The sequence below is a fragment of the Heptranchias perlo genome, chromosome 1 (assembly GCF_035084215.1).
Source record: "Heptranchias perlo isolate sHepPer1 chromosome 1, sHepPer1.hap1, whole genome shotgun sequence".
NCBI classification, from domain to species: Eukaryota; Metazoa; Chordata; class Chondrichthyes; order Hexanchiformes; family Hexanchidae; genus Heptranchias; species Heptranchias perlo.
This window is the reverse complement of record NC_090325.1, coordinates 661,926-684,703: the sequence shown is the minus strand read 5'-3', so window position 1 is coordinate 684,703 and position 22,778 is coordinate 661,926. Positions and strand designations below refer to the sequence as shown.

At 45.8% G+C, this 22,778-nt stretch overlaps 1 protein-coding gene across 1 annotated transcript in view; it reads right to left on the bottom strand.

The window, feature by feature from the left end:
- fbxo41 (F-box protein 41) overlaps window positions 1-22,778 on the bottom strand; it is a 246,259-nt gene that overhangs the window by 177,891 nt on the left and 45,590 nt on the right. The window contains exon 3 of the mRNA XM_067978195.1: window positions 10,487-10,697. Within this exon, the coding sequence (XP_067834296.1) occupies window positions 10,487-10,697 (211 nt within the window). The remainder of the gene's footprint in view (window positions 1-10,486; window positions 10,698-22,778) is intronic.

Genomic DNA, 22,778 nt, shown 5'->3' with positions numbered 1-22,778 from the left:
CTGTACTTAAAAGTAGGTAAGTCACCTGGTCCAGATGGGATGCATCCTACGTTGCTGAGGGAAGTAAGGGTGGAAATTGCGGAGGTACTGGCCATAATCTTCCAAACATCTGTAGATACAGGGGTGGTGTCAGAAGACTGGAGAACTGCAAATGTTACAACCCTTGTTCAAAAACGGGTGTAAGGATAAACCCAGCAACTATAGGCTGTCAGTTTAACGTTGGTGGTGGGGAACCTTTTCGAAACGATAATCCAGGACAAAATTAACAGTCACTTGGACAAGTATGGATTAATAAAGGAAAGCCAGCACGGTCGTTAAAGGCAAATCATGTTTAACCAAATTGTTTGAGTTTTTTGATGACATAACAGAGAGGGTCAATGAGGGCGTTTGATAAAGTGCCACATAATAGGGTTGTCATAAAAGTTGAAGCCCATGGAAGAAAGGGGGAAGTGGCAGCATGGATACGAAATTGGCTCAGTAATAGGAAAGAGAGAGCAGTGGTGAATGGTTGTTTTTCAGACTGGAGGGAGGTATCCAGTTGTGTTCCCCAGGGGTCAGTGCAAGGACCATTGCTTTTTTTGATATATATATTAATAGAATCATAGAATTTGGAAGTTTACAACATGGAAACAGGCCCATTGGCCCAACATGTCCACGTCACCCAGTTTATACCACTAAGCTAGTCCCAATTGCCTGCATATCCCTCCATACCCATCTTACCCATGTAACTGTCCAAATGCTTTTTAAAAGACAAAATTGTCCCCGCCTCGACTACTGCCTCTGGCAGCTCGTTCCAGACACTCACCACCCTTTGAGTGAAAAAATTGCCCCTCTGGAACCTTTTGTATCTCTCCCCTCTCACCTTAAATCTATGCCCGCTCGTTATAGACTCCCCTACCTTTGGTAAAAGATTTTGACTATCGACCTTATCTATGCCCCTCATTATTTTATAGACTTCTATAAGATCACCCCTGAACCTCCTACTCTCCAGGGAAAAAAGTCCCAGTCTATCCAACCTCTCCCTAAAAGTCAAACCATCAAGTCCCGGTAGCATCCTAGTAAATCTTTTCTGCACTCTTTCTAGTTTAATAATATCCTTTCTATAATAGGGTGACCAGAACTGTACACAGTATTCCAAGTGTGGCCTTACTAATGTCTTGTACAACTTCAACAAGACATCCCAACTCCTGTATTCAATGTTCTGACCAATGAAACCAAGCATGCTGAATGCCTTCTTCACCACCCTATCCACCTGTGACTCCACTTTCAAGGAGCTATGAACCTGTACTCCCAGATCTCTTTGTTCTATAACTCTCCCCAACGCCCTACCATTAACGGAGTAGGTCCTGGCCCGATTCGATCTACCAAAATGCATCACCTCACATTTATCGAAATTAAACTCCATCTGCCATTCATCGGCCCACTGGCCCAATTTATCAAGATCCCGTTGCAATCCGAGATAACCTTCTTCACTGTCCACAATGCCACCAATCTTGGTGTCATCTGCAAACTTACTAACCATGCCTCCTAAATTCTCATCCAAATCATTAATATAAATAACAAATAACTGCGGACCCAGCACCGATCCCTGAGGCACACCGCTGGTCACAGGTCTCCAGTTTGAAACACAACCCTCCACAACCACCCTCTGTCTTCTGTCGTCAATCCAATTTTGTATCCAATTGGCTACCTCACCTTAGATCCCGTGAGATTTAACCTTATGTAACAACCTACCATGCGGTACCTTGTCAAAGGCTTTGCTGAAGTCCATGTAGACCACGTCTACTGCACAGCCCTCATCTATCTTCTTGATTACCCCTTCAAAACACTCAATCAAATTCGTGAGACATGACTTTCCTCTCACAAAACCATGCTGACTGTTCCTAATCAGTCCCTGCCTCTCCAAATGCCTGTAGATCCTGTCCCTCAGAATACCCTCTAACAACTTACCCACTACAGATGTCAGGCTCACTGGTCTGTAGTTCCCAGGCTTTTCCCTGCCGCCCTTCTTAAACAAAGGCACAACATTTGCTACCCTCCAATCTTCAGGCACCTCACCTGTAGCGGTGGATGATTCAAATATCTCTGCTAGGGGACCCGCAATTTCCTCCCTAACCTCCCATAACGTCCTGGGATACATTTCATCAGGTCCCGGAGATTTATCTACCTTGATGCGCGTTAAGACTTCCAGCACCTCCCTCTCTGTAATATGTACACTCCTCAAGACATCACTATTTATTTCCCCAAGTTCCCTAACATCCATGCCTTTCTCAACCGTAAATACCGATGTGAAATATTCATTTAGGATCTCACCCATCTCTTGTGGTTCCGCACATAGATGACCTTGTTGATCCTGAAGAGGCCCTACTCTCTCCCTAGTTACTCTTTTGCCCTTTATGGATTTGTGGAAGCTCTTTGGATTCTCCTTTGCCTTATCTGACAAAGCAATCTCATGTCCCCTTTTTGCCCCCTGATTTCTCTCTTAACTCTACTCCGGCAATCTCTATACTCTTCAAGGGATCCACTTGATCCCAGCTGCCTATGCATGTCATATGCCTCCTTCTTCTTTTTGACTAGGGCCTCGATCTCCCGAGTCATCCAAGGTTCCCTACTTCTACCAGCCTTGCCCTTCACTTTATAAGGAATGTGCTTACCCTGAACCCTGGTTAGCACACTTTTGAAAGCCTCCCACTTACCAGACGTCCCTTTGCCTGCCAACAGACTCTCCCAATCAACTTCTGAAAGTTCCTGTCTAATACCATCAAAATTGGCCTTTCCCCAATTTAGAATTTTAACTTTTGGGCCAGACCTATCATTCTCCATAGCTATCTTAAAACTAATGCAATTATGATCACTGGTCCCAAAGTGATCCCTCACTTTGGGACCGATGCTGAAAACGTCGTGGATAGCACGTTTAGTGAGATGGTCACACCGCAGGTAAAGGTTGTACAGGCAGGAAGTAATTGGGTGACCACCAGGCAGAGTAAGAGGAGCAGGCAGGCAGTGCAGGGGTCCCCTGTGGCCGTCCCCCTCTCAAACAAATATACCGCTTTGGATATTGTTGAGGGGGATGACTTATCAGGGGTAGGCAGCAGCAGCCAACTTCCTGGCACCAGGGGTAGCTCTGCTGCACAGGCTGGGAGGAAAAAGAGTGGAAGAGCTATAGTGGTAGGGGATTCTATCGTAAGGGGAACAGACAAGCGTTTCTGTGGCCGTAAATGTGACTCCAGGATGGTTTGTTGCCTCCCTGGTGCCAGGGTCATGGATGTCACTGAGCGGCTTCAGGGCATTCTCAAGGGGGAGGGTGAGCAGGCAGAGGTCGTGGTCCACATTGGGACCAACGACATAGGTAGGAAGGGAGATGAGGTCCTGCATCAAGAATTTAGGGAGCTCGGTCGCAGATTAAAGAGCAGGACCTCAAAGGTTGTAATCTCTGGATTACTCCCAGTGCCACGGGCTAGTGAGTATAGAAATAGGAGGATAGAACAGATGAATGCGTGGCTAAAGAGTTGGTGCAGGAGGGAGGGTTTCAGTTTCCTGGATCACTGGGCCTGCTTCTGGGGAAGGTGGGACTTGTACAAGTCGGACGGGTTGCACCTGAACCAGAGCGGGACAAATATCCTTGCGGGGAGGTTTGCTAGCACTGTTGGGGGGGGTTTAAACTAACTTGGCAGGGGGATGGGATACAGAGTGGAGCTACAATAGGGCTGATGTGCAGCCAAATATAGAGAAAAAAACAAGTCAGCTTGGAAGACAGGGCAAATATGTGAGGGCAAGGCTGGATGGCATCTATTTTAATGCAAGGAGTCTTGCGAATAAGGTGGATGAACTGAAGGTGTTGATAAACACATGGGAGTATGATATTGTTGCTGTCACAGAGACATGGTTGAGGGAGGGGCAAGACTGGCAGCTCAATATTCCGGGGTACAGAATCTTCAGGCGAGACAGAGGGGGAGGTATAAGAGGAGGGGGGGGTCGCAATATTAATTAAAGAATCAATTACTGCCATAAGGAGGGATGATATATTAGCAGGTTCCTCTAATGAGGCCGTATGGGTGGAGCTTAAAAACAAAAAGGGGGCAAGCACTTTGATGGGAGTGTACTTTCGGCCCCCAAACAGTCAGGGGGAGATAGAGGAACAGATATGTAGGCAAATCTCAGAAAATTGTGCAAATAATAGGGTAATAATAGTGGGGGATTTCAACTTCCCCAATATTAACTGGGATACTCAGAGTGTAAAAGGCTTAGAGGGTACAAAATTCTTAACGTGCATCCAGGAGAGCTTTTTGAGCCAGCATGTGGAAAGTCCTACAAGAGAGGGGGCGGTACTGGACCTAATTCTAGGGAATGTGGCCGGCCAAGTGGAAGAAGTGCTCGTAGGTGAGCACTTTGGTGACAGTGACCATAATTTGGTGAGATTTAAGGTGGTCATGGAAAAGGACAGGGAGGGGCCGGAAATAAAGGTTCTAAATTGGGGGAAGGCCGATTTTAATAGGATAAGGCAGGATCTGGCCAAAATGGACTGGGATCAGCTGCTTGTAGGAAAATCCGCATCGGAGCAATGGGAGTCTTTCAGAAGGGAGATTGAGACCATACAATGGCAACATGTTCCCGTAAAGATCAAGGGTGGTTCCAAGAACTCCAGGGAACCTTGGATGTCAGGGGATATACGAGAATGGATTAGGAAAAAAAGGAGGGCTTTTGGCAGATACAAAAGGCTAAAGACGGAGGAAGCCCGAGAGGAGTACAAAAAGTGCAGGGGGATACTTAAAAAAGAAATTAGGAGATCAAGGAGGGGCCATGAAATAACACTGGCGAGCAAAATAAAGGAAAATCCTAAGATGTTTTATAAGTATATTAAGGGTAAGAGGATGACTTGGGAAAAAATAGGGCCCATTAGGGACAAAAATGGCAATGTGTGTGGGGAGCCGGCAGATGTAGGAGGGGTTCTAAATGAATTTTTTGCATCTGTTTTCACTATGGAGAAGGACGATGTAGACATAGAAATACGGCAGGGGGACTGTGATATACTCGAACATATTAACATCGAGCGGGAGGAGGTATTGGCGGTTTTAGCAGGCCTAAAAATGGATAAATCCCCAGGCCCGGACGAAATGTATCCCAGGCTACTGTGTGAGGCAAAGGAGGAGATTGCGGGGGCTCTGACACATATATTCAGAACCTCTCTGGCCACAGGGGATGTGCCAGAGGACTGGAGAACCGCTAATGTAATACCATTATTCAAGAAGGGGTGTAGAGAAAAACCGGGGAACTGCAGGCCAGTGAGCCTAACATCAGTGGTAGGAAAATTATTGGAAAAAATTCTGAAGGACAAAATTAGTCTCCACTTGGAGAAGCAAGGATTAATCAGGGATAGTCAACATGGCTTTGTCAAGGGAAGATCATGTCTGACTAATTTGATTGAATTTTTTGAGGGGGTGACTAGGCGTGTGGATGAGGGTAACGCAGTGGATGTGGTATACATGGATTTCAGTAAGGCCTTCGATAAAGTCCCACACAGGAGACTGGTCAAGAAGGTACGAGCCCATGGAATCCAGGGTGCCTTGGCACTTTGGATACAAAACTGGCTTAGTGGCAGAAGGCAGAGGGTGATGGTCGAAGGTTGTTTTTGTGACTGGAAGCCTGTGGCCAGTGGGGTACCACAGGGATCGGTGCTGGGTCCCTTGCTGTTTGTGGTCTACATTAATGACTTGGATATGAATGTAAAAGGTATGATCAGTAAGTTCGCTGATGATACAAAGATTGGTAGGGTGGTAAATAGCGAGGAGGATAGCCTCAGTCTGCAGGACGATATAGATGGGTTGGTCAGATGGGCGGAACAGTGGCAAATGGAATTTAACCCGGAAAAGTGCGAGGTGATGCACTTTGGAGGGACTAACAAGGCAAGGGAATACACAATGAATGGGAGGACCCTAGGCAAGACAGAGGGTCAGAGGGATCTTGGTGTGCAAGTTCACAGATCCCTGAAGGCGGCGGAACAGGTAGATAAGGTGGTAAAGAAGGCATATGGGATACTTGCCTTTATTAGCCGAGGCATAGAATATAAGAGCAAGGAGGTTATGATGGAGCTGTATAAAACACTGGTTAGGCCACAGCTGGAGTACTGTGTGCAGTTCTGGTCGCCACACTACAGGAAGGATGTGATCGCTTTGGAGAGGGTGCAGAGGAGATTCACCAGGATGTTACCAGGGCTGGAGCGCTTCAGCTATGAAGAGAGACTGGGAAGATTGGGTTTGTTTTCCTTGGAGCAGAGGAGGCTGAGGGGGGACATGATTGAGGTGTACAAAATTATGAGGGGCACAGATAGGATGGATACAAAGGAGCTTATTCCCTTCGTTGAGGGTTCTATAACAAGGGGACATAGATTCAAGGTAAAAGGCGGGAGGTTTAGAGGGGATTTTAGAAAGAACTTTTTCACCCAGAGGGTGGTTGGAGTCTGGAACTCACTGTCTGAAAGGGTTGTGGAGGCAGGAACCCTCACAACATTCAAGAAGCATTTGGATGAGCACTTGAAATGCCATAGCATACAAGGCTACGGACCAAATGCTGGAATATGGGATTAGAGTAGACAGGGCTGATGGCCGGCGCGGACACGATGGGCCGAAGGGCCTCTATCCGTGCTGTATAACTCTATGACTCTATAACACTTCTGTCACCTGCCCTTCCTTATTTCCCAAGAGGAGGTCAAGTTTTGCCCCCACTCTCGTCGGGCCATCCACATACTGAATGAGAAATTCCTCCTGAATACACTCAACAAATTTCTCTCCATCCAAGCCCCTAATGCTATGGCTGTCCCAGTCAATGTTGGGAAAGTTAAAGTCCCCAACTATTACCACCCTATTTTTCTTGCAGCTGTCTGTAATCACCTTACATATTTGCTCCTCAATTTCCCGTTGACTATTTGGGGGTCTGTAGTACAATCCTATCAAGGTGATCTCTCCCTTCTTATTTTTCAGTTCTACCCATATAGACTCAGTGGGCGAACCCTCGGATATATCCCCTCTCATTACTGCCGTGATGTTCTCCCTAATCAAGAACGCAACTCCCCCTCCTCTCTTTCCTCCTGCTCTATCTTTCCTGGACTTGGACTTGGGTGTGCAGGGCACAATTTCAAAATTTCCAGATGACACGAAACTTGGAAGGGGAGTGAACAGTGAGGAGGATAGTGATAGACTTCAAGAGGATATAGACAGGCTGTTGAAATGGGCAGACACATAGCAGATGAAATTCAACATAGAAAAACGCGAAGTGATACACTTCGGTTGGAAGAACGAGGAGAGGCAATATAAACGGACGGGTACAGTTCTAAAAGGGGTACAGGAACAGAGAGATCTGGGGGAAGATGTGCACAAATTGTTGAAGGTGGCAGGGCAGGTTGAGAAAGCGGTTAAGAAAGCATACAGGATCCTGGGCTTTATAAATAAGAGGCCTAGAGTACAAAAGCAAGGAGGTTATGATGAACCTTTATAAAACATTGGTTGGGCCACAACTGGAGTATTGTGTCCAGTTCTCGGCATCGCACTTTCGGAAGGATGCGAAGGCATTAGAGAGGGTGCAGAGGTGATTTACTGGAATGATTCCAGGGATGAGGCACTTCATTTAAATGGATAGACTGGAAAAGCTGGGATTGTTCTCCTTCGAGCAGAGAAACGTAAGGAATCTTGCAACACCAGGTTATAGTCCAACAGTTTTATTTGAAAATCACAAGCTTTCGGAGCTTTCCTCCTTCGTCATAAGAACATAAGAAATAGGAGCAGGAGTAGGCCAATCGGCCCCTCGAGCCTGCTCCGCCATTCAATAAGATCATGGCTGATCTGATCCTAACCTCAAATCTAAATTCATGTCCAATTTCCTGCCCGCTCCCCATAACCCCTAATTCCCTTTACTTCTCGGAAACTGTCTATTTCTGTTTTAAATTTATTTAATGATGTAGCTTCCACAGCTTCCTGGGGCAGCAAATTCCACAGACCTACTACCCTCTGAGTGAAGAAGTTTCTCCTCATCTCAGTTTTGAAAGAGCAGCCCCTTATTCGAAGATTATGCCCCCCAGTTCTAGTTTCACCCATCCTTGGGAACATCCTTACCGCATCCACCCGATCAAGCCCCTTCACAATCTTATATGTTTCAATAAGATCGCCTCTCATTCTTCTGAACTCCAATGAGTCGAGTCCCAATCTACTCAACCTCTCCTCATATGTCCACCCCCTCATCCCCGGTATTAACCGAGTGAACCTTCTTTGTACTGCCTCGAGAGCAAGTATGTCTTTTCTTAAGTATGGAGACCAAAACTGTATGCAGTATTCCAGGTGCGGTCTCACCAATACCTTATAAAACTGCAGCAATACATCCCTGTTTTTATACTCTATCCCCCTAGCAATAAAAACCAACATTCCGTTGGCCTTCTTGATCACCTGCTGCACCGGCAAACTAACTTTTTGATTTTCTTTCACTAGGACCCCCAGATCCCTTTGTACTGCAGTACTTTCCAGTTTCTCGCCATTAAGATAATAACTTGCTCTCTGATTTTTCCTGCCAAAGTGCATAACCTCACATTTTCCAATATTGTATTGCATCTGCCAAATCTCCGCCCACTCACCCAGCCTGTCTATATCCCCTTGCAGGTTTTTTATGTCCTCCTCACTCTCTACTTTCCCTCCCATCTTTGTATCATCTGCAAACTTTGATATGTTACACTCGGTCCCCTCCTCCAAATCGTTAATATAGATTGTAAAGAGTTGGGGACCCAGCACCGACCCCTGCGGAACACCACTGGCTACAGGTTGCCAGTCCGAGAATGTACCATTTATCCCATCTCTCTGCTTCCTGTTAGATAACCAATCCTCCACCCATGCCAGAATATGACCCAGTTGTGTGCATTCCAGGTCACAACCACTTGCTGTGTTTTAAAAAAAAAAGTTTTTTTTCCTCATGTCGCCTTTGCTTCATTTGCCAATCGTGGGAGAACTGTCACCACACGGACTGCAGCGGTTCAAGAAGGCTGCTGACCACCACCTTCTCAAGGGCAGTTAGGGATGGGCAATAAGAATGGTTTATCCTTACACCCGTTTTTGAACAAGGGTTGTAACATTTGCAGTTCTCCAGTCTTCTGACACCACCCCTGTATCTGCAGATGTTTGGAAGATTATGGCCAGTACCTCCGCAATTATGGCCGGTACCTCCACACCTGACGAAGAAGGAAACCTCCGAAAGCTTGTGATTTTCAAATAAAACTGTTGGACTATAACCTGGTGTTGTAAGATTCCTTACATTTGTCCACCCCAGTCCATCACCGGCATCTCCACATTAGAGCAGAGAAGATTGAGAGATTTGGTAGAGGTATTCAAAATCATGAAGGGTCTGGACAGAGTAGATGGAGAGAAACTGCTCCCATTGACGGAGGGATCAAGAACCAGAGGGCATAGATTTCAGGTGATTTTTTTAAAAATTCGTTCATGGGATGTGGGCGTCGCTGGTGAGGCCGGCATTTATTGCCCATCCCGAACTGCCCTTGAGAAGCTGGTGGTGAGCCGCCTTCTTGAACCGCTGCAGTCCGTGTGGTGATGGTTCTCCCACGATTGGCAAATGAACCAAAGGCGACATGAGGGAAAAAAAACTTTTTTTTTTAAACACAGCAAGTGATTGTGACCTGGAATGCACTGCCCGAGGGGATGGTGGAGGCAGATTCAATCATGGCTTTCAAAAGGGAACTGGATAAGTACTTGAAGGGAAAAAATTTGCAGGGATACGGGGAAAGGGTGGGGGAGTGGGACTGGTTGGATTGCTCTTGCAGAGAGCCGGCACAGACTTGACAGGCCGAATGGCCTCCTTCCATGCTGTAACCATTCTATGATTCTAGTGTTGAAGACCTATGCAATAAAGCTAGCTGCTCCACTTGCTCAGCTGTTCAAGTATAACTATGACACTGGCATCTGCCCCACAATGTGGAAGATTGTTCAGCTATGTTCTATTCCAAAAAAAAAGGATAAATCTAACTGGGCCAACTATCCCAGAAGCCTCGTCCCAATCAGTAAAAAGTGATGAAGGAGTCATCTATAGTACCTTCCAGTAACACCTACTCACCAATAACCTGCTCACCCTGGTTGGAGAGTCGAGAACCAAGGGGCAGAGTCTCAAAATAAGAGGTCAGCCATTTAGGACCAAGATGAGGAAAAATTTCCTCACTCAGAGGGTTGTGAAACTTTGGAATTCTTTCCCACAGAGGGCTGTGGATGCTGAGTCGTTGAGTATATTCAAGACTGAGATAGATAGATCTTTGAACTCGAGGGCAATCAAGGGTTATGGGGATCAGGCGGGAAAGTGGAGTTGAGGTTGAAGATCAGCCATGATCTGATTGAATGGTGCAGCAGGCTCGAGGGGCCGAATGGCCTACTCCTGCTCCTATTTCTGTTCTCATGTTCCATCTCAGGTTTGATTTTGAATTGCTGAATATGTACAATCCAAGTACCTGTTGTCTGCTAATTCCCTTTGCCCCTGGGTTGCTGCATCTTCCCAGGCTGCCATTGGGTGTCGTAGCACAACTACTGATCACCATCAGCTGCTTTTCAGCTCTGTCTGCTCGGTCCAAAAGTTCCTCAATAAACTGCTGCAGGCGAACCTTGGCATTTGCTTCTCGTGCTGCTGTCTCTTGTAAGAATTGATCAATCTGTAACACCTCCCTGCAAAAATCAACAGGGGAAAAAGAGAGAAAACATTAAACCAATTAATAAAGAATCAATTACTGCCATAAGGAGGGATGATATATTAGCAGGTTCCTCTAATGAGGCCATATGGGTGGAGCTTAAAAACAAAAAGGGGGCAAGCACTTTGATGGGAGTGTACTTTCGGCCCCCAAACAGTCAGGGGGAGATAGAGGAACAGATATGTAGGCAAATCTCAGAAAATTGTGCAAATAATAGGGTAATAATAGTGGGGGATTTCAACTTCCCCAATATTAACTGGGATACTCAGAGTGTAAAAGGCTTAGAGGGTACAAAATTCTTAACGTGCATCCAGGAGAGCTTTTTGAGCCAGCATGTGGAAAGTCCTACAAGAGAGGGGGCGGTACTGGACCTAATTCTAGGGAATGTGGCCGGCCAAGTGGAAGAAGTGCTCGTAGGTGAGCACTTTGGTGACAGTGACCATAATTCGGTGAGATTTAAGGTGGTCATGGAAAAGGACAGGGAAGGGCCGGAAATAAAGGTTCTAAATTGGGGGAAGGCCGATTTTAATAGGATAAGGCAGGATCTGGCCAAAATGGACTGGGATCAGCTGCTTGTAGGAAAATCCGCATCGGAGCAATGGGAGTCTTTCAGAAGGGAGATTGAGACCATACAATGGCAACATGTTCCCGTAAAGGTCAAGGGTGGTTCCAAGAACTCCAGGGAACCTTGGATGTCAGGGGATATACGAGAATGGATTAGGAAAAAAAGGAGGGCTTTTGGCAGATACAAAAGGCTAAAGACGGAGGAAGCCCGAGAGGAGTACAAAAAGTGCAGGGGGATACTTAAAAAAGAAATTAGGAGATCAAGGAGGGGCCATGAAATAACACTGGCGAGCAAAATAAAGGAAAATCCTAAGATGTTTTATAAGTATATTAAGGGTAAGAGGATGACTTGGGAAAAAATAGGGCCCATTAGGGACAAAAATGGCAATCTGTGTGTGGAGCCGGCAGATGTAGGAGGGGTTCTAAATGAATTTTTTGCATCTGTTTTCACTATTGAGAAGGACGATGTAGACATAGAAATACGGCAGGGGGACTGTGATATACTCGAACATATTAACATCGAGCGGGAGGAGGTATTGGCGGTTTTAGCAGGCCTAAAAATGGATAAATCCCCAGGCCCGGACGAAATGTATCCCAGGCTACTGTGTGAGGCAAAGGAGGAGATTGCGGGGGCTCTAACACATATATTCAGAACCTCTCTGGCCACAGGGGATGTGCCAGAGGACTGGAGAACCGCTAATGTAATACCATTATTCAAGAAGGGGAGTTGGGAAAAACCGGGGAACTACAGGCCAGTGAGCCTAACATCAGTGGTAGGAAAATTATTGGAAAAAATTCTGAAGGACAAAATTAGTCTCCACTTGGAGAAGCAAGGATTAATCAGGGATAGTCAACATGGCTTTGTCAAGGGAAGATCATGTCTGACTAATTTGATTGAATTTTTTGAGGGGGTGACTAGGCGTGTGGATGAGGGTAACGCAGTGGATGTGGTATACATGGATTTCAGTAAGGCCTTCGATAAAGTCCCGCACAGGAGACTGGTCAAGAAGGTACGAGCCCATGGAATCCAGGGTGCCCTGGCACTTTGGATACAAAACTGGCTTAGTGGCAGAAGGCAGAGGGTGATGGTCGAAGGTTGTTTTTGTGACTGGAAGCCTGTGGCCAGTGGGGGACCACAGGGATCGGTGCTGGGTCCCTTGCTGTTTGTGGTCTACATTAATGACTTGGATATGAATGTAAAAGGTATGATCAGTAAGTTCGCTGATGATACAAAAATTGGTAGGGTGGTAAATAGCGAGGAGGATAGCCTCAGTCTGCAGGACGATATAGATGGGTTGGTCAGATGGGCGGAACAGTGGCAAATGGAATTTAACCCGGAAAAGTGCGAGGTGATGCACTTTGGAGGGACTAACAAGGCAAGGGAATACACAATGAATGGGAGGACCCTAGGCAAGACAGAGGGTCAGAGGGATCTTGGTGTGCAAGTTCACAGATCCCTGAAGGCGGCGGAACAGGTAGATAAGGTGGTAAAGAAGGCATATGGGATACTTGCCTTTATTAGCCGAGGCATAGAATATAAGAGCAAGGAGGTTATGATGGAGCTGTATAAAACACTGGTTAGGCCACAGCTGGAGTACTGTGTGCAGTTCTGGTCGCCACACTACAGGAAGGATGTGATCGCTTTGGAGAGGGCGCAGAGGAGATTCACCAGGATGTTACCAGGGCTGGAGCGCTTCAGCTATGAAGAGAGACTGGGAAGATTGGGTTTGTTTTCCTTGGAGCAGAGGAGGCTGAGGGGGAACATGATTGAGGTGTACAAAATTATGAGGGGCACAGATAGGATGGATACCAAGGAGCTTTTTCCCTTCGTTGAGGGTTCTATAACAAGGGGACATAGATTCAAGGTAAAAGGCGGGAGGTTCAGAGGGGATTTGAAAAAGAACTTTTTCACCCAGAGGGTGGTTGGAGTCTGGAACTCACTGCCTGAAAGGGTTGTGGAGGCAGGAACCCTCACAACATTCAAGAAGCAATTGGATGAGCACTTGAAATGCCATAGCATACAAGGCAACGGACCAAATGCTGGAATATGGGATTAGATTAGACAGGGCTTGATGGCCGGCGCGGACACGATGGGCCGAAGGGCCTCTATCCGTGCTGTATAACTCTATGACACAAAGGCAGACAATTCAGTTTGTTAAAAATTTCCAATGATGAGCATGAAAATATGTTAGTGACACAGGGAGCAGGAGGTAAGAGAGGAGGGGGAGTTGCGTTCTTGATTAGGGAGAACATCACGGCAGTAGTGAGAGGGGATATATCCGAGGGTTCGCCCACGGAGTCGATATGGGTAGAACTGAAAAATAAGAAGGGAGAGATCACGTTGAAAGCATTGTACTGCAGACCCCCAAATAGTCAACGGGAAATTGAGGAGCAAATATGTCAGGAGATTACAGACAGCTGCAAGAAAAATAGGGTGGTAATAGTAGGGGACTTCAACTTTCCCAACATTGACTGGGACAGCCATAGCATTAGGGGCTTGGATGGAGAGAAATTTGTTGAGTGTATTCAGGAGGAATTTCTCATTCAGTATGTGGATGGCCCGACTAGAGAGGGGGCAAAACTTGACCTCCTCTTGGGAAATAAGGAAGGGCAGGTGACAGAAGTGTTAGTGAGGGATCACTTTGGGACCAGTGATCATAATTCCATTAGTTTTAGGATAGCTATGGAGAAGGATAGGTCTGGCCCAAAAGTTAAAATTCTAAATTGGGGAAAGGCCAATTTTGATGGTATTAGACAGGAACTTTCAGAAGTTGATTGGGAGAGTCTGTTGGCAGGCAAAGGGACGTCTGGTAAGTGGGAGGCCTTCAAAAGTGTGTTAACCAGGGTTCAGTTTAAGCACATTCCTTATAAAGTGAAGGGCAAGGCTGGGAGAAGTAGGGAACCTTGGATGACTCGGAAGATTGAGGCCCTCGTCAGAAAGAAGAAGGAGGCATATGACATGCATAGGCAGCTGGGATCAAGTGGATCCCTTGAAGAGTATAGAGATTGCCGGAGTAGAGTTAAGAGAGAAATCAGGAGGGCAAAAAGGGGATATGAGATTGCTTTGGCAGATAAGGCAAAGGTGAATCCAAAGAGCTTCTACAAATACATAAAGGGCAAAAGAGTAACTAGGGAGAGAGTAGGGCCTCTTAAGGATCAACAAGGTCATCTATGTGCGGAACCACGAGAGATGGGTGAGATCCAAAATGAATATTTCGCATCGGTATTTACGGTTGAGAAAGGCATGGATGTTAGGGAACTTGGGGAAATAAATAGTGATGTCTTGAGGAGTGTACATATTACAGAGAGGGAGGTGCTGGAAGTCTTAACGCGCATCAAGGTAGATAAATCTCTGGGACCTGATGAAATGTATCCCAGGACGTTATGGGAGGTTCGGGAGGAAATTGCGGGTCCCCTAGCAGAGATATTTGAATCATCGACAGCTACAGGTGAAGTGCCTGAAGATTGGAGGGTAGCAAATGTTGTGCCTTTGTTTAAGAAGGGCGGCAGGAAAAAGCCTGGGAACGACAGACCGGTGAGCCTGACATCTGTCGTGGGTAAGTTGTTGGAGGGTATTCTGAGAGACAGGATCTACAGGCATTTGGAGAGGCAGGGACTAAAGGATTGATTAAGAAAGGGAAGTTAGATTATGAAAAGAAATTAGCAAAAAATATAAAAACAGATAGCAAGAGTTTCTACAGTTATATAAAAAGAAAAAGGGTGGCTAAGGCAAACATAGGTCCCTTAGAGGATGAGACCGGGAAATTAATGGTGGGAAACATGGAGATGGCAAAAATGCTGAACAAATATTTTGTTTCAGTCTTTACAGTAGAGGACACTAAGAATATCCCAACACTGGACAAACAGGGGACTCTCGGGGGGGAGGAGCTAAATACGATTAAAATCACTCAGGAGATGGTACTCAGTAAAATAATGGGACTCAAGGCGGATAAATCCCCTGGACCTGATGGCTTCCATCCTAGGGTCTTGAGGGAAGTGGCAGTAGGGATTGTGGATGCTTTGGTGATAGTTTTCCAAAATTCCCTGGACTCAGGAGAGGTCCCGGCAGATTGGAAAACTGCTAATGTAACACCGTTATTTAAAAAGGGTAGTAGGCAGAAGGCTGGAAATTATAGGCCAGTTAGCTTAACATCTGTGGTGGGTAAAATTTTGGAGTCTATTATTAAGGAGACAGTAACGGAACATTTAGATAAGCATAATTTAATAGGACAAAGTCAGCATGGCTTTATGAAGGGGAAGTCATGTCTGACAAATTTGCTTGAGTTCTTCGAGGATATAACGTACAGGGTGGAGAAAGGGGAACCAGTGGACATAGTGTATTTAGACTTCCAGAAGGCATTCGACAAGGTGCCACATAAAAGATTATTACTTAAGATAAAAAATCACGGGATTGGGGGTAATATTCTGGCATGGGTGGAGGATTGGTTATCGAACAGGAAGCAGAGAGTTGGGATAAATGGTTCATTTTCGGACAGGCAACCAGTAACCAGTGGTGTTCCACAGGGGTCGGTGCTGGGTCCCCAACTCTTTACAATCTATATTAACAATTTGGAGGAGGGGACCGAGTGCAACATATCAAAATTTGCAGATGATACAAAGATGGGAGGGAAAGTAGAGAGTGAGGAGGACATAAAAACCTGCAAGGGGATATAGACAGGCTGGGTGAGTGGGCGGAGATTTGGCAGATGCAATATATTGGAAAATGTGAGGAAAAATCAGAGAGCAAGTTATTTTCTTAATGGCGAGAGACTGGAAAGTACTGCAGTACAAAGGGATCTGGGGGTCCTAGTGCAAGAAAATCAAAAAGTTGGTATGCAGGTGCAGCAGGTGATCAAGAAAGCCAACGGAATGTTGGCTTTTATTGCTAGGGGGATAGAATATAAAAACAAGGAGGTATTGCTGCAGTTATATAAGGTAGTGGTGAGACCGCACCTGGAATACTGCATACAGTTTTGGTGTCCTCACTTAAGAAAAGACATACTTGCTCTCGAGGCAGTACAAAGAAGGTTCACTCGGTTAATCCCGGGGATGAGGGGGCGGACATATGAGGAGAGGTTGAGTAGATTGGGACTCTACTCATTGGAGTTCAGAAGAATGAGAGGCGATCTTATTGAAACATATAAGATTGTGAAGGGTCTTGATCGGGTGGATGCAGTAAGGATGTTCCCAAAGATGGGTGAAACTAGAACTAGGGGGCATAATCTTAGAATAAGGGGCTGCTCTTTCAAAACTGAGATGAGGAGAAACTTCTTCACTCAGAGGGTGGTCGGTCTGTGGAATTTGCTACCCCAGGAAGCTGTGGAAGCTACATCATTAGATAAATTTAAAACAGAAATAGACAGTTTCCTAGAAGTAAAGGGAATTAGGGGTTATGGGGAGCGGGCAGGAAATTGGACATGAAGCTGAGTTCGGATCGGTCAATGCCCTGTGGGTGGCGGAGAGGGCCCAGGGGCTATGTGGCCGGGTCCTGCTCCGACTTCTTGTGTTCTTTAGATTTGTGGTTGGGATCAGATCAGCCATGATCTTATTGAATGGCGGAGCAGGCTTGAGGGGCCGATTGGCCTACTCCTGCTCCAATTTCTTATGTTCTTATGTTCTTATGACTGATTAGGAACGGTCGGCATGGTTTTGTGAGAGGAAAATCATGTCTCACGAATTTGATTGAGTTTTTTGAAGGGGTAACCAAGAAGATAGATGAGGGCTGTGCAGTAGACGTGGTCTGCATGGACTTCAGCAAAGCCTTTGACAAGGTACCGCATGGTAGGTTGTTACATGAGGTTAAATCTCACGGGATCCAAGGTGAGGTAGCCAATTGGATACAAAATTGGATTGACGGCAGAAAACAGAGGGTGGTTGTCGAGGGTTGTTTTTCAAACTGGAGGCCTGTGACCAGCGGTGTGCCTCAGGGATCGGTGCTGGGTCCGCTGTTATTTGTTATTTATATTAATGATTTGGATGAGAATTTAGGAGGCATGGTTAGTAAGTTTGCAGATGACACCAAGATTGGTGGCATTGTGGACAGTGAAGAAGGTTATCTCGGATTGCAACGGGATCTTGATAAATTGGGCCAGTGGGCCGATGAATGGCAGATGGAGTTTAATTTAGATAAATGTGAGGTGATGCATTTTGGTAGATCGAATCGGGCCAGGACCTACTCCGTTAATGGTAGGGCGTTGGGGAGAGTTATAGAACAAAGAGATCTGGGAGTACAGGTTCATTGCTCCTTGAAAGTGGAGTCACAGGTGGATAGGGTGGTGAAGAAGGCATTCAGCATGCTTGGTTTCATTGGTCAGAACATTGAATACAGGAGTTGGGATGTCTTGTTGAAGTTGTACAAGACATTAGTAAGGCCACACTTGGAATACTGTGTACAGTTCTGGTCACCCTATTATCGAAAGGATATTGTTAAACTGGAAAGAGTGCAGAAAAGATTTACTAGGATGCTACCGGGACTTGATGGTTTGACTTATAGGGAGAGGTTGGATAGGCTGAGACTTTTCTCCCTGGAGAGTAGGAGGTTTAGGTGTGATCTTATAGAAGTCTATAAAATAATGAGGGGCATAGATAAGGTCGATAGTCAAAATCTTTTCCCAAAGGTCGGGTAGTCTATAACGAGGGGGCATAGATTTAAGGTGAGAGGGGAGAGATACAAAAGGGTCCAGAGGGGCAATTTTTTCACTCAAAGGGTGGTGAGTGTCTGGGACGAGCTGCCAGAGGCAGTAGTCGAGGCGGTACAATTTTGTCTTTTAAAAAGCATTTGGACAGTTACATGGGTAAGATGGGTATAGAGGGATATGGGCCAAGTGCAGGCAATTGGGACTAGCTTAGTGGTATAAACTGGGCGACATGGACATGTTGGGCCGACGGGCCTGTTTCCATGTTGTAAACTTCTATGATTCTACTTCCCTCCCCCCTCCCCCCCACCCACAACTGAAGTTTGAGTTTATGCAACGGATAATGGGAAGTTGTCAGGCGATCATTAGGGGTGTTTATCCTAACTACACAGTAGATTCCTTAAGAGATGTTCAGAAATAGGAGGGATCAGACAGGGGAGAAATACAAGGCAGGCGAAGGTGGGTTCAGAATGCATGAGCGCAAATGCACGAAGCGTGGCAAATAAGGCTGGTGAGCTGCTGGCACAAGTTGCCACACAGGATTATGATAGAATCATTGAATCATAGAATGGTAACTGCACAGAAGGCAGCCATTCGGGCCATCGATCCTGCGCCGGCTCTCTGCAAGAGCAATCGAGCGAGTCCCACTCCACCGCTCTTTCCCTGCAGCCCTGCAAATTTTTCTCCTTCAGGTACCTGTCTGATTCCTTTTTGAAAGCCATGATTGGATCTGCCTCCACCACCCTTTCAGGCAGTGCATTCCAGATCCTAACCAATTGCTTCGTAGAAAAGTTTCTCTTCATGTCGCCTTTAATTCTTTTGCCAATCACCTTAAATCTATGTCCTCTGTGACCCTTTCCGCCAGTGGGAACAGTTTTTCATTATTTACTTTGTCTGGACTCTTAATGATTTTGAACACCTCTATCAGATCTCCTCTCAACGGAGAACAATCCCAGCTTTTCCAGTCTATCGACATAACTGAGGTCCCTAATCCCTGGAAACATTCCAGTAAATCTTTTCTGCACATACTCACATCCATCCGAAAGTGCGATGCCCAAAATTGGACACATAAGAATAAAAGAAATAGGAGCAGGAGTGGGCCATCTGGCCCTTCAAGCCTGCTCTGAAATTCAACAAGATCATGGCTGATCTTCTACCCCAACGCCATTTTACTGCACTATCCCCATATCCCTTGATGCCTTTAATAAAATAGAAATCTATCAATCTCTGTTTTGAATGTACTCAATGACTGAGCCTCCACAGCCCTCTGGGGCAGAGAATTCCAAAAGATTCACCACCCTCTGAGTGAAGAAATTTCTCCTCATCTCAGTCGGAAATGGCCTACTCCTTATTCTAAGACTGTGACCCTTGGTTCGAGACTCCCAGCCAGGGGAAACATCCTCCCTGCATCTACCGTCGAGCCCTGTAAGAATTTTGTATGTTTCAATGAGGTCACCTCTCATTCTTCGAAACTCCAGAGAATACAGGCCTAGTCTACTCAATCTCTCCTCATACGACAATCCCGCCATCCCAGGAATCAGTCTGGTGAACCTTCTCTGCACTCCCTCTATGGCAAGTATATCCTTTCTGAGGTAAGGAGACCAAAATTGTACACAATCCTCCAGATGTGGTCTCACCAAGGCCCTATATAATTGCAGTAAGACATCTTTACTCCTGTACTCAAATCCTCTTGTAATAAAGGCCAATATACCATTTACCTTCCTAATTGCTTGCTGCACCTGCATGTTATCTTTCAGTGACTCATGTACAAGGACACCCAGATAGATCCCTTTGAACATCAACATTTCCCAATCTCTCACCATTTAAAAAATACTCTGCATTTCTGTTTTCCGACCAAAACAGATAACTTCACAATTTTCCACATTATATTCCATCGGCCATGTTCTTGCCCAATCACTTCGCCTGTCCATATCCCTTTGAAGCCAATTTGTGTTCTCCTCACAACTCACATTCCCACCCAGTTTTATGTCATCAGCAAACTTAGAAATATTACATTTGGTCCTCTCATCCAAATCAATGATTATAGATTGTGAATAGCTGGGGCCCAAGAACATAAGAAACATGAGCAGGACCCGGCCACTCAGCCCCTGGGCCCGCTCCGCCACACACAGGGCCTTGACCGATCCGAACTCAGCTGCATGTCCAATTTCCTGCCCGCTCCACGTAACCCCAATTCCCTTTACTTCCAGGAAACTGTCTATTTCTGTTTTAAATTTGTTTAATGATGTAGCTTCCACAGCTTCCTGGGACAGCAAATTCCACAGACCCACGACCCTCTGAGTGAAGAAGTTTCTCCTCATCTCAGTTTTGAAAGAGCAGCCCCTTATTCTAAGATTATGCCCCCCAGTTCTAGTTTCATCCATCTTTGGGAACATCCTTACTGCATCCACCCGATCAAGCCCCTTCACAATCATATGTTTCAATAAGATCGCCTCTCATTCTTCTGAACTCCAATGAGTCGAGTCCCAATCTACTCAACCTCTCCTCAAACGTCCACCCCCTCATCCCCGGGATTAACCGAGTGAACCTTCTTTGTACTGCATCGAGAGCAAGTATGTCTTTTCTTAAGTATGGACACCAAAACTGTATGCAGTATTCCACGTGCGGTCTCACCAATACCTTATATAACTGCAGCAATACCTCCCTGTTTTTATATTCTATCCCCCTAGCAATAAAAGCCAACATTCTGTTGGCCTTCTTGATCACCTGCTGCACCTAGAATCATAGAATCATAGAAGTTTATAACATGGAAACAGTACCTTCGGCCCAACATGTCCATGTCGCCCAGTTTATACCACAACGCGAGTCCCAATTGCCTGCACTTGGCCCATATCCCTCTATACCCATCTTACCCATGTAACTGTCCAAATGCTTTTTAAAAGACAAAATTGGACCCGTCTCTACTACTGCCTCTGGTAGCTCGTTCCAGACACTCACCACCCTTTGAGTGAAAAAATTGCCCCTCTGGACCCTTTTGTATCTCTCCCCTCTCACCTTAAATCTATGCCCCCTCGTTATAGACTACCCGACCTTTGGGAAAAGATTTTGACTATCTACCTTATCTATGCCCCTCATTATTTTATAGACTTCTATAAGATTACCCCGAAGCCTCCTACTCTCCAGGGAAAAAAGTCTAAGTCTATCCAACCTCTCCCTATAAGTCAAACCATCAAGTCCCAGTAGCATCCTAGTAAATCTTTTCTGCACTCTTTCTAGTTTAATAATATCCTTTCTATAATAGGGTGACCAGAACTGTACACAGTATTCCAAGTGTGGCCTAACTAATGTCTTCTACAACTTCAACAAGACATCCCAACTCCTGTATTCAATGTTCTGACCAATGAAACCAAGCATGCTGAATGCCTTCTTCACCACCCTATCCACCTGTGACTCCACTTTCAAGGAGCTATGAACCTGTACTCCTAGATCTCTTTGTTCTATAACTCTCCCCAACGCCCTACCATTAACGGAGTAGGTCCTGGCCCGATTCGATCTACCAAAATGCATCACCTCACATTTATCTAAATTAAACTCCATCTGCCATTCATCGGCCCACTGGCCCAATTTATCAAGATCCCGTTGCAATCCTAGATAACCTTCTTCACTGTCCACAATGCCACCAATCTTGGTGTCATCTGCAAACTTACTAACCATGCCTCCTAAATTCTCATCCAAATCATTAATATAAATAACAAATAACAGCGGACCCAGCACCGATCCCTGAGGCACACCGCTGGTCACAGGCCTCCAGTTTGAAAAACAACCCTCCACAACCACCCTCTGTCTTCTGTTGGCAATCCAATTGGCTACCTCACCTTGGATCCAGTGAGATTTAACCTTATGTAACAACCTACCATGCGGTACCTTGTCAAAGGCTTTGCTAAAGTCCATGTAGACCACGTCTACTGCACAGCCCTCATCTATCTTCTTGGTTACTCAATCAAATTCGTGAGACATGATTTTCCACTCACAAAACCATGCTGACTGTTCCTAATCAGTCCCTGCCTCTCCAAATGCCTGTCGATCCTATCTCTCAGAATACCCTCTAACAACTTACCCACTACAGATGTCAGGCTCAGCGGTCTGTCGTTCCCAGGCTTTTCCCTGCCGCCCTTCTTAAACAAAGGCACAACATTTGCTACCCTCCAATCTTCAGGCACCTCACCTGTAGCTGTCGATGATTCAAATATCTCTGCTAGGGGACCCGCAATTTCCTCCCTAACCTCCCATAACGTCCTGGGATACATTTCATCAGGTCCCAGAGATTTATCGACCTTGATGCGCGTTAAGACTTCCAGCACCTCCCTCTCTGTAATATGTACACTCCTCAAGACATCACTATTTATTTCCCCAAGTTCCCTAACATCCATGCCTTTCTCAACCGTAAATACCGATGTGAAATATTCATTTAGGATCTCACCCATCTCATGTGGTTCCGCACATAGATGACCATGTTGATCCTTAAGAGGCCCTACTCTCTCCCTAGTTACTCTTTTGCCCTTTATGTATTTGTAGAAGCTCTTTGGATTCTCCTTTGCCTTATCTGCCAAAGCAATCTCATGTCCCCTTTTTGCCCTCCTGATTTCTCTCTTAACTCTACTCCGGCAATCTCTATACTCTTCAAAGGATCCACTTGATCCCAGCTGCCTATGCATGTCATATGCCTCCTTCTTCTTTTTGACTGGGGCCTCAATCTCCCGAGTCATCCAAGGTTCCCTACTTCTACCAGCCTTGCCCTTCACTTTATAAGGAATGTGCTTACCCTGAACCCTGGTTAACACACTTTTGAAAGCCTCCCACTTACCAGACGTCCCTTTGCCTGCCAACAGACTCTCCCA